The sequence below is a fragment of the Bacillus rossius genome, chromosome 17 (genome assembly GCF_032445375.1).
Source record: "Bacillus rossius redtenbacheri isolate Brsri chromosome 17, Brsri_v3, whole genome shotgun sequence".
In the NCBI taxonomy this organism is placed as follows: Eukaryota; Metazoa; Arthropoda; class Insecta; order Phasmatodea; family Bacillidae; genus Bacillus; species Bacillus rossius.
Genome location: NC_086344.1, coordinates 22,930,887 through 22,950,084, shown reverse-complemented (window position 1 = coordinate 22,950,084; position 19,198 = coordinate 22,930,887). Strand labels below are relative to the sequence as shown.

Below are 19,198 nucleotides of genomic sequence, written 5' to 3'. Positions count from 1 at the left end.
GGGACCTGGATGATGCCAGAGACCGCTTCAAGGTCTCTGCTGTGCAAGTTGCCACGGAACACCTGGATCATGCTGTTTTCGCGCATCTTCTGCACGTTGCTATCCTAGCCGCTACTGAGGTGCGTCGGTCAACAAAGAACTAGGGTTGGATAACGACAGTGATTTGGACAATGAAAAGGAAGAAGAATTGTACATTTTTAAAAATATTTTTATATATGTTTGGGGTAGATTAGCTTTTATTTATTTATTTATTTATTTATTGAGTTCACTTAGGTTGGAGATTAACCATCCAGAAAGGTAGGCTAATAGTAAGATATTATGTATTAAATTAATTCTAATCATGAGAATGTAATAAATTCTGCTCAGTCTCCAGTCTGATTAAAAAAAAAACTTAAAACAGATGATTGTTGCTAAAAGTGGCACATTGCCACGTGTAGTACCAATAATATGTGCGGGTGGGAGAGGCCCCATACGTACGTTACTTTTACCAGGTTTATGAAAACTTGTCATGCACAAATAATTCTAATATGTTTAATTGCTGGCTCGCGCAGTTCATATACACAAGGCCTAAGTTACAAGTCACTTACACTACCTAGAGCGTGGAACATGTGATAATTTGTTGCTAATTATTGTGTGTTTAAAAAATACATACGTATTTCAAATTTTTTACCAAGTGTCTTGCTTTCCAAAGCTAAGTTTGTTGCAGAACTGTGTCAGCATGGGACCCCTGTAGTGAGGGTGTTTAAAAATTATTACATTTTCAATTCTCCAGATATTTCTTTTTTAAATTTTATTTACACTGTTTTGGATATTTTATGTAGTAATAATCTTAAGATATGATTATAATATTAATATTTCATAACTGACTACATAAAAAAAATTATATATTTTCCATAGCCATTAACTATGATGCTGACTAAATTGTACACAATATCTCACAGATTCAAAGTTTGACAAAATTCCATTTACCAGTAGACGAATAGATTGAAAGAGTTAAAAAAAATAATCCCTCTTTTCTGGCACGTTTCGCGCAACATGTCTGTTTAAGGAGGCTGGCTTGCAGTTTGGGGAAATATTAAGTTTTTTTAATATAACACTATAGACTCTCATTTGAACTATCACACTATGACTGTGTCACTATAATAACCGAACAATACAGCTAACATCATATGAATTTAGATATTATTAACACTGATTACAATACACAAAAAAAAAAAAAGTACATATGACTATAAAAGAGGAGCATACACTATACTCTCACCGTATTAAAATTTTTAAAATTAAATGATTAATATGCTGAGCGACAGGCCAGCTAGTTTGTGGATGAGCGAACAAGGGCAACGGAGCCTACGACTGGCCGGCCAGCGACCGCCCCTTCCGAAGCCTCGACAAGTGGTCTGGGTGGGCCGACGTTCTTTCACGAAGTACGCCAAAGAGGAATGGGAGGGGGGGGGGGGGGGATGCAGTCCTGTGGGTCGCTACTGGGAAGAGGGTCAGAGAGAGAAGCCAACACCAGTCAAACCACTGAAAACCAGAATCAGGACAGCAGGACCAGGATTCGAATCCAAAATATTTTGAAAAATGCAAGTTCAGTACTCCAGTGTTACAAAACCGTGTCACGTTGCTCCGTATGAGAGTACAAAACATAGAAGACTTGGCTATTTCATATATACATAAAAAAAAAAAAAAACACACACACACATTGTAGTTTACGAGTACACTCCAATCGACTGAAGAACATACTTAAAATCTAAAAACGATGAGAGCGATTCTTTCAGTACTTGCCAGAGATGCGCAACATCTAACCTTGGTAACAAGAAAATTAATTAATGAGTTCTCATTTTGCAAATACACTTACAATAAGAAACTCGCACACAAAATCTAACGTAGAATTCTTTAAAATAATTCAGAGCGTAATAATTATACACAAATAGGGTTTTCCAACAACAATTAATGACGCGAATCACACGTAGTTCCCACAACTGCCGCTAGAATTCGCTGCCGGAGCAGCTACGTCGATTATTGAATCATTTGATTAGCAGACCAAAATTTTAAACTATACAATGAAACGGCTCCAATAAAAAAAAAAAAAAAAAAAAAAACCCAGCTTTGGACTTAATTTTCAACAATAAATTTTATAAAAATGTTGCCCATCTTGTTACAATTCATTAACCAGTTAATACTATAAAGTTTCCCTTTGCCTGTGTGAACTTTGGTTTACGCCGTCCGCCACAGATGGCAGCACCATGGTTACAAATTTACGTTCCAAACAATTTCTAGTGCATTGACGAAATTACTCCTACCAAATGCAGTATACCGAGACCATACAGAAGGGAAGTAGGCCTACACAGGACAGGTTTTGATCGGTTAAGTTAACGATCTAAAACAGATGTAAATAATAAAAAGGCAATAAACTTAAAGCTTTATAACAATGCTTTTATTCAGTACAATCGTTCACAAGATTACAAGTAACAACCAAAACTTGATGGTTCTCCTTGCCCTGATACACAAGAAATAAAACTACGCAGACCCTATCGAAACCAAACATCAAAACTGGAGATAATTGATTACATAAACTCAACCAATGACTGACTGACTGACCACAATATGAGGATCGATGCAGTACTCGGCTAAACATTTACAATATGTAAACGGTGTTTGAACAGAGAGGACAATATTGCTTATGGTGTCACGATAAAACAATTCATTTGGTGCGGGATGTACCATACTTACTCGGGCAACTTGCACACAATTAAGTTTTGAAAAGGAACAGGGTTGGAAAAATGTTTTAACACTGGTACATCCAAGTAAAATAACTTGCATCCTTGCAAAAAGCATCAGCTTCAAAAGACATGTGCATTACAGACAATCAGGAATTTTGCTACTAAATTATTTCGCAACACCAAAATGAAAACAACACACACACAAACGTAACTTTCATCTACCACACCTTGACTTGCTTACCACTGATGCATTAGCTCTTCTAGAGTTTACCACATTAATACTGAAAACAAGTAGTAAATTTTGTATTCTGTATGTAGAGCTACTTGCAGAATAACATGAACAAAGTCAATGGCAGGCGATAAATATCATTTAAAAAAATTAGCCCAAACAATTCTTTCAGGTTTGGGTAGTAAGTTAAATGAGTTAAAATAACATACTGTGCTAGGCAAAAAAAGTGATTTCTTTACACTATAAATAGGTATATAGAAAGCACCCTCTGTGTACAGACAAGATATTATAGTTTTAATTTTTATAAATTGTTTTTCATTAAAAAAGGTTTAATATTCAATAAAAATGTTTAGTATCTATTTCACCAAAATAGTATAGAACTGACACAATACATATTTCCAATGAAATCATATGTAATAAGCATGCCTTGTTCTGAATAACTTGGGACAAATAAAAATAAACTAGTACAGTAAACTCTCGCCAGTCCGTGGCCCGAGAATCCGAAGTTCTCAGAAATCCGGGGTATTTCCGAAGTGACATGATCGTTACTGTTTAGATGTATGTATCACTATTCTCAGTGGATGATAAGAGCGACGCTCACTGATATTTATAGCGCGGTAAAAGGCTCTGAACTGGCGCGCAGTCATCTCGTTCCCGTCAGATAACTGTGAAATTTGAGCGGTGACCGTAACATTATATGGCGGGAAAATAAAGATAAAGGTGTAATGCCTTTTCCTCTGGTGCTTTCAAGAAATTTTTTAACGGTTTTTTACACCTAAAACTTCAAAACCACGCCTTTTAGCCATTTTAACTCCTCTTAATCCGATATAAAAAAAACAGTTGGGCATTAGCAAATTCTTAAATGCTTTTCGTAAACAGACTCCAGTCGGATATTTAGAGTAGGTTGGAAATCGCGTAGGTTTTCCTGAAGCTCTGGGCACCGTGTGTCAGTGTGTGAAACATGTTGCCAGTGACAAGTTTCCTAGCTGTGCGCGGCACACGACTGTAGTTGTCATGCGTCACACGCCGGGAATGCTGGCCGGAGGGAAGGTGAGTATAGTTCATTTGCGGTAAAAATAAATACTCTAACCGCCCTGCTAAATTTTTCCATTAAAGAAATTTTGAAGTTTCAGAGATTTTCCAGCAGAAATAATGTTCTGTAACTAACAAACAAATTGTATCAAAAAATTAACGGTAAATGGCTGCCGTGGGGGGCCTTAAAAAAATGTTCATTTTACCGGGAATGGACTATACAACCTGGCTTTCGTCGCATGCAGTGTGGAGTAGGGGAGGAAGGATGTTGACAGTTTCACACGCAGAAAATGGCTAGAGGGCTGGAGAGAGGGAGAGAGATGGTTTGTTGTCTGGGAGGGAGAGGTAAGCCGTATGACGTCATGCATCCGCTGCCTTTGCAGCCGCCAGCCTGTCTAGACGAGATTCTCGCACTCCCACTTACGTCGCACAAGCTACTGCTGCCGTGTTTTTAAACGGACTGTCCAATTTTTTTTCTCTTCTTATACGAACATTAGTAAGTGCACTATAAACCAACACAAAATATATGCTGCATGTTAAATAATAGCTTTGTATAAGCTTTTATTGTGAGTTTTACCATTTTTTCCCCGATTATTTTTGTTTTGTGCCAAAATTTCAGATTTTTTGATGGTTCTAGTGTACAATTAACTAATGATTTTTTTTTTATTTCTCCCGTTTCTCTTTAGTTTAACTGGACTGGCCGTGTGTCTGTGAGGGAGTGGCCTTGAGTCTCTTGCCAGCTACGTATCGCTTCTCTCTCCCGCCCCTCCTAAATTCACTTCCCCTTATCAAGGGGCTTCCCGTTTCAGCGCACGCCACATTGCTACGTCTAGCTCTTTCACATCAAAGTGCGACTTCGGGTGCCATTAATTTAATTTAAGATGACTTTAAATTACTTTTTACACAATTTACTACCAACTTGAACAAATGGGTGTGTTAAATTTAATCAGGTCAGGCTGTAAATTTTCAGGAAAAAAAATTTCTCGGGTGCTTCATTTACTATGAATGGACTATACTGGTATTGCTTACGTACCATTCTGTTAACTTCTCAAGTGTCTTGTTTATTATGACGTCCTGTGGTAGTATTACATGTTCATTGACTACCATCTTATCTTTTAGAATTTTTTTTTTGTATTTTAATGAAAATTTTTCAAAAATCCGAAGTTTTCAAAAATCCGAAGGTCATAAATCCCCGACACCCACGGATTTGCGAGAGTTTACTGTATTTGTTTTCTTTTTTGGGGGAAAATAAAAGGCTTAGTAACCTAAACATGAATTAATATGAGAAACAAGATAAAAGTGGGCTGTTTTAAATGGATTATTTAGAACATGCTCTTCGGTGTTATTTATCTTGTATTGCAATTCATCTCGATCAAACCCATCTTATTCATGTTTAATAAGTAACATGACATGTTATAAAGGCAAGAGCATAATGTATAGCTTGGACTCAAACAAAACACAGAGGAAAAAAAACAGTACGCATTTTCAACAACACAATAAGTATGTAGGTATGCAGTTCTGTGTATGCTAGTTAAATTATATAATTGTGGTTGCAAAATTGCGAAATTCTTATATCTGCGAAAAACCTTGTTGCAAGTGAATCCAAACGGATATACTTTGTGTACGAAATTATTAACCTTCTATGAGAGAGTACTTCAAGAATGAATAATAATAATAATAATAATAATGTGAAATACTGGCAAATTTTTTTAAAAGGTTTCAATACGGTAGGACTTAGTCCTGCTTAAATAAGTGTTTCATGGCTTAAGAATAATAGTTTTTTTTACAATTTAAAAATTGAGGCTATTTTTTAAAAAGACTATGAAACGTTAGGTGCATATGCATCATTGAGCTACAGAAACGCTGAAAATGAATTTTTATCGCTTGGCCTTAATGCAATTAGCCACACATCAAATTTAAAGTACGAATATGTACGAGTATGTTGTGACTTTTTACAATCAACAACAGGCAATGAGCAATACATAATTGTAAAGTGTAAAATTTGTATGGGTTTTCCTAAGAAAAAATAATGACTAGAGTAAGATTGAGCCTTAAACATACGAAATACAGCATAGCCCATTTAAGCTTGCCTACAAGAAGAAACCAGTTATTCTTCCCCGGTTGTGTAAAAACGTCAAACATAGTGATGGGTGATGCAGATAAAAAAACCGATACCACTCCAATTACCGATAAATTTTCTTAAGAAATCCTACAACCGATACAAAACTTATCCAATACTTTTTGTAAATAAAAAATTCCTAGTTAAAATTTTTTTTTGGTATATCACAAATAAATTATTTTGCTGCATAAAATTTTTGCAAAGCACAACCCACATTGTCTTTAACTAATTAAAAAATGCAACATTAAAATATATCCTTAAATTACAAAAAAATTCGAGTAAACAATGCCTACAGCAATAGAAAAGATGAGTGACACCTAGAAGAATAAATTTGTACTTTTTCCAATGTCTATCGCTTTTTTTGAGAATCGGTTAGAAACACATAGGAAATCCAGAAAAATTGGGAATATCGACTAATATCAATACTAAAATGATTGCTTCGTTACATCACCATTTAAATACACATTATTGAATATTTTTCATTCATTTACTGATACATGACATGCAGAGCAGATGCCAGGGATTTATCTCCAAAAACTCCACATTCACAGAAAATGCGTTTGGATACTAGGATTTTGCGTGGACGCTGTTCCTAACGTCATTCTGTGCGGCAGCCCTACGAAACACTAGATTAATTTTTTTAGTAGACTAATACTCAACTAACTTCACTTTGGTAAGTACTTACTCTGTACACAGAAGGACTGTTTCCAGCAACTGTATATTGAATTTTATGAGTTTTCAACAACAATTTAGACTGCAACATTGTATTATAACTAGAGATGATTAATAAAAAAAGCATTAATAAATTATGTTGAAACAGACTTTCCACACAAATCTGTAGTAAAATCTTTCTAACTTTTAATGACTAAAAATTTAAATATTTCTTTAATTTTTTAAAAAATAATTTACTTATTTCATGATTATAATCATCATACTTAATTTGAAACTACAATTGTACAACAAAATTTAAATTCTAAACAGAACCATGTATATGCTATTTTATAGAAAAAAAAAAATCTTTCACAGCCTAAGTTATGTTAGACTGAAGCATGGCATTTTCCCCCTCCAATTACTATCTGTGGGGAATTTTCATGACTTTTCCAGGATTTCTTGTAAATTCCTTGAGTTTTCATCACCAAAACCAACTTCGCTGACTTTTCCCAGAGTTTACAGTTAAATGGCATTTATAATTTTCTCTCAATATCCTTCTAGACATACTTTTTTCCCCCAGTTAATATGAATGCTCCAAAGCTTACATATCAAAATTTTTTTTTTAGCTTACAAAAAATGATGTCAGTGCACCAATTTTTAAAAAAAAATTAACATGACTTAAGGTTTATTATTCTACTACAGGTTAGGAAGAAAACTGTTTTTCTTATGGGTGAGTTTGGCACAAGTAACACTTTTGGTTGCTAGGTGCGCTGTTTTTGCATTACCACGTTAATCTCTTACAGGCAAGTTTTTGTAAAAAATTAGACTGACAGTTACAGAAAAAAAAAATCTTTTTCAAATTCACAAAAAAATCATGTTGTTAAAACAAGTCAAGTGGTTATAACATGGTTTCATTAAAATTTTTTTAAGTAAGGTCTTAACATGAAAGAAAACACGGAGCATGCTCAACCAAAGTAGAGAACTGAAGAACAATTTTACCAGAATGTACCAATGGGATTCCACCGTGAACACAAAGTTTACTAATTCACAGCAGTGTCAAGTGTATGACCAACAATAATTTTAATTACATATATGGAATATTATTTGATTAGTTATGACTTCACACAGAATAAGTTTAAAAACAAAAAAGGCCTGCGCAAAAATCAAAAGTTTGAAATATCAAAATTAATAATTATTAATTTCTACTATTCAATTCAATTCAAATTACTTTAACTTCCAAATAACATAATATTCATCTGTATTCAAAGTGCTATCAAGCTGTTTCATACCACTTTGTGTAATAATCAAAACTGATGTAGCCATTGTTGCCTAATATCACACATCCCAGTTTCAATACATTACGGGACCCAACCAACTAACCAACTACATAATCACCCAGAGTTTATTTGGACATTGGCATAGTGCTGAAGTTCAAACTGAGGGGCAATCTGAAATACAGATATTATCTGAGGGGTTGAGAACATTGAAAGCAGACAATAAGCAGTTTGCAAATATTGAGAAAAGAAAGAAGACATAATTAATTTATAGACAAGTTTAAGTTTTTTGTAAGATAACCCTTTTTTATATATATTAAAAAAAGGGGTGGGGGGGGGGTGGTTGGCTGCTTGGGGGGAGGGGGAGGGTGACTTCCCCACTCTTATCATACTAATTCCATTTTCATATTTGTGAATACTTTAATATTTGCATTCAAATTAGATTCAAACTAAAAAAACTGACATTAGCACAGGCCTAAAAAAAATTACAAATAATATTCCTGATGTCTATAACAGCACAAAACCTGTGATAAAGGAATTACCAACCGGATGACAGTTCAATGTCACAAAGCTATACAACTTGCGGAAGTAAATATGGTACTAGAGTAACAGAAAAACACACTTACAGGGAAAAATATATAAATAATAATAATAAAAAAAATAAGACAGTAAACAGACCTTCCAATACCTCAACAATTTTTATGTTCCTACATCAAGTACTTACACATTCTGAAATTCCTTACATCCTAGCACAAAGACAGAACTATCTATGTTTATTTACGTATTACTTGTATTCCACAGTTGATAATCAGATTAATTAGACTAGATTACCTACACAATAAATGAGTAAAGTAGAGGATGCATTATAGTTTGTCACTACGCTATAACGCTAGTGATAAACTTATTTAGTACTGAATCCCTAAATAGTTTGCGTGTATATACACATACGGACAAATAAAACGATCAAGAGAGTCATGCCAGTACAAATATACACTACCCATACATACTTTGAACCTATGTACTTAACTTACACAGAATATACTTAAAAGTAACAAAACTCACAGCAAAGGAAAAACAGGTCTACAAATATAATATTCCTAAAAGTAGATTTGTACAGCGAAGAAATCAGACTGAATATTTATTCAACCAACAATTTATTCCAAAACATTTTATGAAAGCGTAATTCTAAACTGACAAGGAGTTATCAGTTAATACTTAACAACAAAGCACATACATACAAAGCAACATGCAGAAACAAGAATAGGTATTTCATTATATATATTTTTCAGATCCAAACTTAACTCAAAACAAAATTAAAGCGTATGAATAGGGGCACAGGCAAGTAGACATATCCCACGCGCACAGTCGAACTTTGCACTGCAATTTGGTTTTCGAAGGTTGCAAATACGTTTTGCCACAAGGCACGAAGACCTTCACCCAAAGAACATATTTCATACAACCTTTTACATGGAATGGAAATGTATCAGAGTCTTGTTAACACAGAGGTCACTGGACAAGATAACCCTTTTAAGAACGCTCCTTTGTTAATACAGTAAGTCCTCGGTTTACGTCGGGGTTACGTTCCTGAAAACCGCGACGTAAATAGAAACGACGCAAAATGAGCCATGTTTCATGCCACCGGCCGGCCACGGCCCAAGGTCGGCCGGAATGGGTAGGAGAAAATGCTGTGTCGTTGCGGGAAGTAGATAACACTTCTACGTGCGAGATACGTGGGTGGCCGAGCGGGCGGGCTGGTAGTATTGCATCACCGCGCGGAGAGCAGCGGAGAGCAGGAAGCGTCCCTCATGATGTATCATAAGATAAGGCGGTGAACGTGTAGCTTACGCTACATAGCATAAGTTAACTACCGAAGAAAACAAAAAATTATAAACGAATTATATACGGTGTTTTGGTTAAAATAAAGATTTACGGTCATTGTAAACGACGTTTTTGTGAATCGGCGACAACTTAAATTGAAACATGAGTACTCAAACATTAGCGACGTTAATCCGAAACGACGTAAATCGGTACGACGTAAATAGAGGACTTACTGTAATTCTAAATATTTATTGGTGTCCATGTAAAATGACAAATTTACAATATGACAAATACCCTACTATAAAATGCATTTGAAGCATTTTTCAGTAGGTGTTGTTCTGACAACAATTTATTCTTTAAAAAACCATCCACAAAACAGAAAAAAAAAACTATGATAATTTTTCTCCCGGTTTCTATAATATTTAGGTCTTGTATTAGTTTGCACTCACATGACTGGTCCTTTACCTCTTACTCCAGGGATAATAATATCCCTACAAACATCAACCATCTCAATTGTACTACATGTGCCAGAGCCTAAGAAAACAAAGATTACATGTTCTCAACAGTTAGTAGCAGTCAGCTACCTCTCAACATAAAGGTGGGTTTACGATTGAAAATTATGAATTAAGACTTAAGACTTAGTCGTGTACTTACCATATGACTATGTAAACTTGTGGAATTGTTTATGATTGTCGTGTGTGAATTTTGACGGGTCATGTGCGAACCATATGATGACTTAAGACTTAACAGAAATGGTTATATTTTTTATTTTTCGTTAAGACTTAAGGGAAGCGACCAATCACAACAAACCGGAACCTTTCAACCGGAAGTTTATGTCTTATTATTGGACCGAGCGAGGCAGTATTTTGGGTTAGAATTCGTATATTTATCATTTGTAATCATCATCCATTTCGAAAAATAGATATCCCATTTGTCAATAACCTATTTCAAACCTGCTTCTCCGTTTCGAACAATGGCCGACCACGTGTTTTGTGCTGTGATTGGTTAGAATTAATGACTTCTATGTCAATCATAAACTGGAAAATGTAGTTTTGACTTAATCGTGTGCTCAATGTTAAGTTATAATTCTTAAGGAAATCAATCATAAACCCAGCTTAACTCTCCCAAGATGGTGTATAATAGTTCCTCCTGAGCCTGGAGTTGTTGGTGCCGGTGCTGATGTCCGCCATATTGGATTATGACATCGGGGCGGCCATATTGGATGACCTTGAACTTCAAAATTTGCTCAAAAACTACAAAAAATTTCCAGTTTTTTCTTTTTGGGGGAAAAAAATTATGCCGAAATATCTTAAAATTTTTTGAAAAGAAACAATTTCCTTATTTCGAGGGAAACATTCCCGTTTTAGTCCTCAAAAATGCCAACGGCTTGAAAGAGTCGTGGACACCAAAACTTGTTTCATACAACCGCACCTACAATATTTCCTCAGCGTGAGCCATCCTTGTTCCCTTAAGGCACGGAAAACGCCAGTTCTCTATTGCCCCGTTTACGGCAACACCTCGAACGGTTCAAACTAACGGGAGCGTGGCGAGTTAATCCAATCCCAGTTACTAGAAACAGAAATGTCTCAAACAGAAAATCTCAAAATTCTTAGAAAATAAATTTCTTCAGTTAAAATGACAAGTACACCAAATCAAGGGTTAAGAGCATTTATACAATATAATAAAATAAACAAAAATAGGTTATTCCTACTTATATTGATTTTTATTTGCAACATGCTATCAACAGTTTAGGATAGTTAGACTTTGAATTATTTTCAGAGAAGTTAATTTTAGTGTGTGTTTAATAAAGAAAGAAGATACTTATATACTTTAAATAATGGACACTTTGTCTTGCAAAACCCAACCCTTCGGTATATTGGAATTATTACCGCCGGCGTTTGTCTTCGAAATCTGTGGCTGGGAAAAATTTTGTTGGCTGGCGTGAACAGCATTGTCACGAAGGGAAACACGTCCTATCGGAGATGGGGTTGTGAGTGATTAAAGAACTCGGCCGGACAGCGCTGGAGGAATGTCAGAGCGATGGTGAGTGGACAGGACAAGGGAAGTTTTTGTTTTGAGTGCTGTATCAGCACTCAGAACAACCTCTGAGTACTTGGTTATCTTTGCTGCCTGCCTGTAGGTGGCTTCTGCCATGCACAATAATTTAAATATCTCGTTGATTATCCAACAGGTTTTGATGATGTTCGCAGGCATTCACGGCCATTGTCTGAAGTAGCTTGGCCTCTAGGTTGTAGCCATGTCCTTGGCAAATAATTCACCGACGTTTTAGTAGACATTGCAGTCGTCATCAGGGAGCAGTTGCCTACTGGGTAACTGCTACTAGGTAACTGCTCCCTGATGATGGCGACTGCAATGTCTACCGAAACGTCGGTGAATAATTTGCCAAGGGCACGCTACAACCCAGAAGCCAAGCTACTTCAGGTTTTAATGACTTTGACAGGTTTCTTTAAGATAAAAGCACTGTGAACTAGTGATATATTTTTCAAATGCTAGTTGCCTGAAACCAAGATGAATATCATCTCTGCCTCCCTCTGCCCTGCAGGCGCTACCATTACGGTAATAATCTTCTGCTATAACATTCCATAATTCGGGGTACAGCATACGATAATTTGTAACACTGAAGCACATGAAGTGTACAATTATGTCTGACACAATGAACCACATAAATGGTTCGGACATACCATAGATAGTTTCATGATTAACAGGGAAAAAAAAAAAAAAAGAGTAACTAAAAATTTGCAGATATTTGCAAATAGTTAAGAAAATTCATGAATACAATAATTAACAAAGAAATTCACAAGTAATTTGTGAGTTTAACACATTTCAAAAATTATTTAACTTTCATCAAAAGACATTTCCGACTGTTTTTTGAAGTGTTTCGTAATTTGTTGCAAATTCGTGAGTAGCGATTTTTCCGGGTGTCTACCAGTTACACTACATGCTCACTTATTAGAGTAGTGCCTGTCTTGCATTTCATCCTTTGCTACCTAGCAGCTCGTAACCTGCCAAAGACGTTAATAATAATAATAATAATAATAATAATAATAATAATAAAGTAAGAAAATTTTTCCCACGCTGGTGTTTGAAGAAAGTCTCTCCCTCTATCACGTTCACACTTTCTCTCTTTCTCTTCCCCCCCCCCCCCCCCTCATTTTTTTTTGCAAAGCAAATGTATTTTTTCCTTTGTGTGTATATGTATGTGTGTGTATCAACAGATACCAGCCAGTAGGTACTTGCAGACGAACAGCGATAGACCTTACAGCATAAAAGGCAGGAATAGGCATCATCTAAAGTGGGTTTTACCAAACTTTTAAGCTGGTACGTAATGTAAATTCCTCACTACAAACATGGTATTTTTTTTTTTTTCACGAGTTAAAGTTAATTTTTAATGCCGAACAATAAATGGAAAGTGAGGAATACAAATAACCAAAAAGAATTCTTGAAATTTAAGTTTCTTTACTTCCAGCAACACAACATAATTTTGGAACTACAGTGTGGGGTAAAAGTTGTGTATTGGTTTTGAAGGGCTATCAAAAATGAATGGAGAACCTTACAGAAATGATGTTTATTTGATTGGAATAAGTATACATTTTTTTTATAACGTTCTGAAGATCACATGAGGCCATCAACAGCGATGAATTGATGAAGGTGATTTCGGAACTCTTCGACCGCTTTTCGGCATATTTTGAGGGGTGTAGTGGTGATTTAATCCCAAATTCGCACCTTCAGTTCTTCCAAGGTTTGAGGACGATGTTTGAAGACCTTTTCCTTGAGGTAACCCCACAAGAAGAAGTCTCAAATCGCTTAAATCCGGTCACAGCGGGCCCTGCATTTGAGCATTTGTGACTTTTTCCTGTGGGGTAACCTCAAGGAAAAGGTTTCTAAACATGGTCCTCACACTTGGGGAGAAATGAAGATGCAAATTCGGGAGGAAATCACAGATGCACCCCTCAAAATGTGCCGAAAAGTGGTCAAAAGAGTTCCAAAATCACCCTAATCAATGCATCGCTGCTGATGGCCACCATTTTCCTGATGTGATCTTCAGAACTTAAGGTGGAGGGGGGGGGGGGGGAAGAGAAAAAGGGTACTTTGATTACAATAAAATAAACTTCATTTCTGTAAGTTTGCTCTGTTTATTTTTAATAGTCCTTACAAACCGATAACCACTTTTTGCCCCACTCTGTGCATACCTATATCATGATCTTCGTGACCTGCAGCGAATAATTGTAAAACATTTATTTTTAATCAAGATTATTAAATCCCAATATTGTTGAATAAAAGTACCCTGACATGGAGGGTTGTTATACAGTATTTACCAGTGAACGGGTCACACATTTTTATGCCAATTTTGATTTAAAAAAACCTAGTGCTACCCTTATGCGAGTTTTTCACTCTAGGCTAAAAAAATAAATGTATATATTGCACTGTGTGGTTGAATATGTGCGTAAATAACCAAACTATGTTTATTTTTTAATAAATATTAATCCACATGTAAGTATAATTCGTTAATCCAAATATCTCAGCAGTAGTGTGAGAGCAAGGTTATCGTACATCTGACATGTCTTCCGCCCGCCCAGTTGATGCCGGCAAGGGATGTGTGTGAACTGCACGGACAGGGTGGGGAGGGGTAAATCTAAACATGAACCAGCCAGCGAGAGAGAGAGAGAGAGAGAGAGAGAGAGAGAGAGAGAGAGAGAGAGAGAGAGAGAGAGAGAGCAAGAGCGTGTGCATGAGGCCATGTGGCAGTGTTGACGGTTCCCCCCTTCCGCTCATCGTTGTAAATGTCCCCTGCGAACTGGCTCCCTACACAACTAACGTGTCTATCTTGACACGTGTTTTTATGGCGCAACTGTGCCCAAACATGATATGTTTTCGCATGTGATTTCCCACGTTTTCAACTGAAAATTCCGTGAAAAAACTGCAGCCATAGTTGGTGTTCATAAGTGCGCCTTTTATATTCCTCCAGCCTCGCGGTAACGTGAGTGCTCTAGTTTCTATGGAAGGAACTGACAAAGAGTAACCTGCCGCTTCTTCTCTCTCTGTGGGGAAGAAGAAGAAGAAGAAGAAGAAAAAAGGGGGGGGGGGAAGCCAAAGAGAAACAGGGGTATAAAAAATAGCAGTCTTCTTCTTTGTATTTTTCTTCGGTAGTGCTGGGAATTAAAGGGTCGTAAATATGAGAAGTGGCTGAGAGCGAGTAAACCAAAGATCAGTGCTGTATTTCTTTCATGCCAGTCAGATATAGGCAGGTGCAACCCATAAACTGGAGTACATTCCAATACAACCATCTCTGTCCTAGCAAAGATCTTAATGCTAAGAAATCTTTGTATGAGAGTGGTAGAACAAAGATAATGGAGTGAGAAAAATGAAACGAAACACAGTAATAACCAACACACCGCTAAAGCTGCTGCTAATAATTTTAAAAAAGAGATTCCATCCACGAGGTTGAGAGAAAAGGAAACCCATTTCTCACCAACACTGCCTGAAAAAAAAAAAGAAGCTTTTTAACAAACTTAACAGGTTTCATAATTTTATTTGCTTCAGTCTTTTAACACAGTGATTCAACAAAACTGGAAACAAAAAAAGTTAGAATCATAGAACTTGTGACTCAATTAAAGCAGTGAGTGATAGAGACTCACAAGGGAAAATTGAAAGAACAGGATGTCTAGAAGTACCTGGTGACCTAATCTCAGGACTTTAAGACCTTATAATAATTTTTTTCGCTCAACTTTTATACATTACAGGGTAATTTTTAAACAATTTTTTTTTAACTTAACATAATACTATTTAGATATACTATTTACAGGAAAATGATGATTTATATATTTTCAGAGATAGTTTACAAATAATTAAGAGGACTGTCTCCAATTATTCAAATTAAAAGTGGGTCTATAAACTAAAGTGTGGTGTTAAAAAAACAAAATGCAAAATGGTGAAAGGCTGTTGGGAATTAAAATTTTGAAATGTCAAGCAATGGTACAGTTTATTTTGAGACCTTTTCTACAGTGACCAAACATTCAGTTCTATTACTTATACACCCACTTTCTTGACCTGTAGACATGCAGAAAGGGGAAAAACCTCGGTTAGAAATACGTAACTAAATGATTTCAATGAAAATCGGATATTTCAGCGAAGGTGAATGAATGAAAAACTTGAGGTTGGCCACAAAAAATAAAAACTCGGAAATAAAAACCTTATTAGGTAGCTCATTTATGTTTTTCATTAATGCCCCAACGAATAATAAATATACAAATTACTAATTCACAATCAGTGATGGTACTATGCAAAAAAAATGAAGGCGTACAAAAAAAATTTAATTAATTCATTCACTCACAAAAAGAGCTGGCCTTCTGCTGTATCACTGCAACTGCCAGACAGTTGAAACCTTCCCTATCAAACATTTAACGGAGCTCATTCGCAGTTTGTGGTAGATATAGTGCAACCTCATTATAACAAGAATGGTCATATTCATACACATATAGCAATCAAGAATAACTAATGAATAATAAATAATGACAATGCATACAGTTATACTGGAAGTGATAACCATCACAAAATTTCCTTTGCTGTTGCTAAGTGCTTAAAATGTTCTTAAACTCCATATCTACGGAAATCTGAAAATTAATACAAACACCCTGTCGTGAGAGTTGTTGACTAAAGATGATTTTCCAGCAACATCAGAAATAAATAATTTGTAGCCATGCAATGCAAAGTTCACATCCTTGATGTCGAGCGGCTACGTACAGACGAAGTTCTATTGTACACTCACATCGGCACACAAGTGTTGGACCCCAGATCCTGCACAGTTTGATACATAAGAGCCTCATGCTAATACAGAATGTCTACAAACACATGGTCAACCAATTTCAGGTCTTTATCAGGACCCCTAATATCATCCTCGTTGAACATTTTTTATGTAACGATGTCACTTTTAGTATATATTCTAAGCAAAACTAAACAAAATATTAAATATACATACTTTCCCCAGGAACGAACCAATTCTCATGGGAGAATGTTTGAACCTTTTCAAGCATAATTTTCACACGATTTAAGGGGACAGTCCAACTATTTATTTTTGATGCGGCTACAAACTGAAGCCAGGCGGAAAAAAAAAAAGTTTCGCAACTTCCAACACAGTTGGTGTTTTATTACCGCAATTTTTCATGACTAGCGTGGAAAGTCCTCCAGATTGGCAGAGTCCCGTTAATCCGGACCCCGCTCTTTCGATCATCCGGTTAATCCGGACGGGATCTAAATAAATAATAATAATAATTTTAATCGCAAAGGCATTTAATTTTGTTGATCCATATTAGTTTGAAGGTTAAAAACATTGGTCTACATACACAGATGGTATTTAAACTGAAATTAAGCTGTAGGAAAAGTTGTAATCTTGATGGGGGTAAAAAAATTTTTTTTGCCCATCTGAAAATTAGCATGATGCGCATTTAGGGGCAAATACCGTTTGATTCAGACATTTCGGTGACCTGGACTGGGTCTGTAGACACACTGCACGCGCCGGAAGCCGTGCTACGGCGCGATCTGGCTGGCGGGGGTTGGGGTCCCCCCCTCGCGGGCCCCGGGTCACTCGGACAGGATGCGGCGGTACTTCTTCTGGGGTGGGTGCCCCGCGCCGTCCTCGTCGGAGCCCGCCCCCACGTCGTAGGCGTACGCGGGCAGCCACTTCTCCAGCAGGCTGTCGAAGAACTCCTCCAGCGTCTTGGCGTCCTGGTGCACCTGGCTGTCCTTCTGCGAGCACACACAAGCGCGCCTCGCGTCTAGGCTGCACGGTAAACAATCTTAATTCTGCTGCGCTCTGGCGTCAGGTTCTGAAAACGTTTCTCTGAGCGTCACAGTCACACACGTAAACATGAACAGCCTCAGGATTGCCGATAACGCTTTCGTCTGTGGATGCTGACTCTCCCATGTCGTCTCTTATTCTAAAATTAAATATTTATTACACAATCCATTGCTATTTAATATATATTCAATATCGATATTAACTGCAGATGTACATAATCAACGACTTTAACGTTAGACGATAATTACAGTATGGAAGAATAGCAAATCTCCCAAGGGGTAAATAAATTCCTGGGTATTTCCAGTATTTTTCCAGAGGCAAAATATTCCTGGGTAATTCCAGGTTTTCCCGAATTTCCCGACCAATCGTCACCCTGGGAATCTATGCTAAATTATAAAGCTGAAGAGTTTGATTGTTTGTTGTTTGTTTGTTTGAACGCGCTAATCTCAGGAACCACTGGTCCGAATTGAATAATTCTTTCAGTGTTGGATAGTACCTACATTTATCGAGGAAGGCTATATAGGCTATATTATGTATTATCAATAACATTAGGGATCCTTACTAAAAGTCCAATGTTTTATACATATGATAAGTATTTAGTACATAGTTTCAAATAAATTGTTTGTATGAAGCCCTTGCCATGAATTACTTAATTTTTTGTATATCATTCATAAATAAAAAAAAAAAATCTGGATTACTCAAAACACTGAAAAACTCAAGTTTGTAGGATTGTGGTAAAAACAATTTTTTATTGATTTATTAATCATAGACAAAAAATGAGTAATACACAACAAAGCCAAACACAAACAATTAATTTAAAACTGCATACAACACAATTACATGCTCTTAGTTCATGCTAGGGTTCACATAAAATTTGGGCTCTAGGTTTATAATAATTATTAAATAAATTAGTATTAAATTTATAGAACACTTTACAAACAATAAAAAATAGATTTATTAAGAATTTATTAAAAATAATGAGCAAAAACACAAAATTATAGAAGTAAATTAATCAAGGATCCTACCCCCTTAAGCACGTTCTTTAACTGGTATTGCGATTGGGCAGTTTGATTTAAAATGTTGTTTTGGACATTGCCATTGCTGAATGCATTGTATGTCACAAGGAAACTTCAATAACAGACAAGAAAGATAAATATGCAAACACATAGAAAACAAGCCAAAATCAGGCAATGTAAAAAAACCAGTGTAAATTTCCATGAAAGAATTAAGACTAAAAATTATTACAGCACAGACGGACACAGAGGGCAAGCAATGATGAGACAGTAGCAACAAGACAGAAAACGACAAACAGAACAACACAACAATGATTTTAAACAGTTATAATGGACAAAACAGACATGCACGGGCCAACCCAGCGATGTGACAAAACAGAAAATCTGGACACTACAACAATGACAGGCACAGACAAACACTGTAGGCTTCTGAAGTCAACAGTTGCGACGTTTTGCAAACTGAGATCCGTTCCCATTATCAGCCACAAACAGACTGATAGAGGACACTGTAAACCAGATGGTA

General features: G+C 36.2%; 1 protein-coding gene across 1 annotated transcript in view; it reads right to left on the bottom strand.

Moving 5' to 3' along the window:
- Positions 1 to 2,415: 2,415 nt before the first annotated feature.
- LOC134540896 (transcription intermediary factor 1-alpha-like) overlaps positions 2,416 to 19,198 on the bottom strand; it is a 92,744-nt gene continuing 75,961 nt past the window's right edge. Inside the window, exon 14 of the mRNA XM_063383935.1 lies at positions 2,416 to 17,610. Within this exon, the coding sequence (XP_063240005.1) occupies positions 17,446 to 17,610 (165 nt within the window). The 3' untranslated portion in view covers positions 2,416 to 17,445. The remainder of the gene's footprint in view (positions 17,611 to 19,198) is intronic.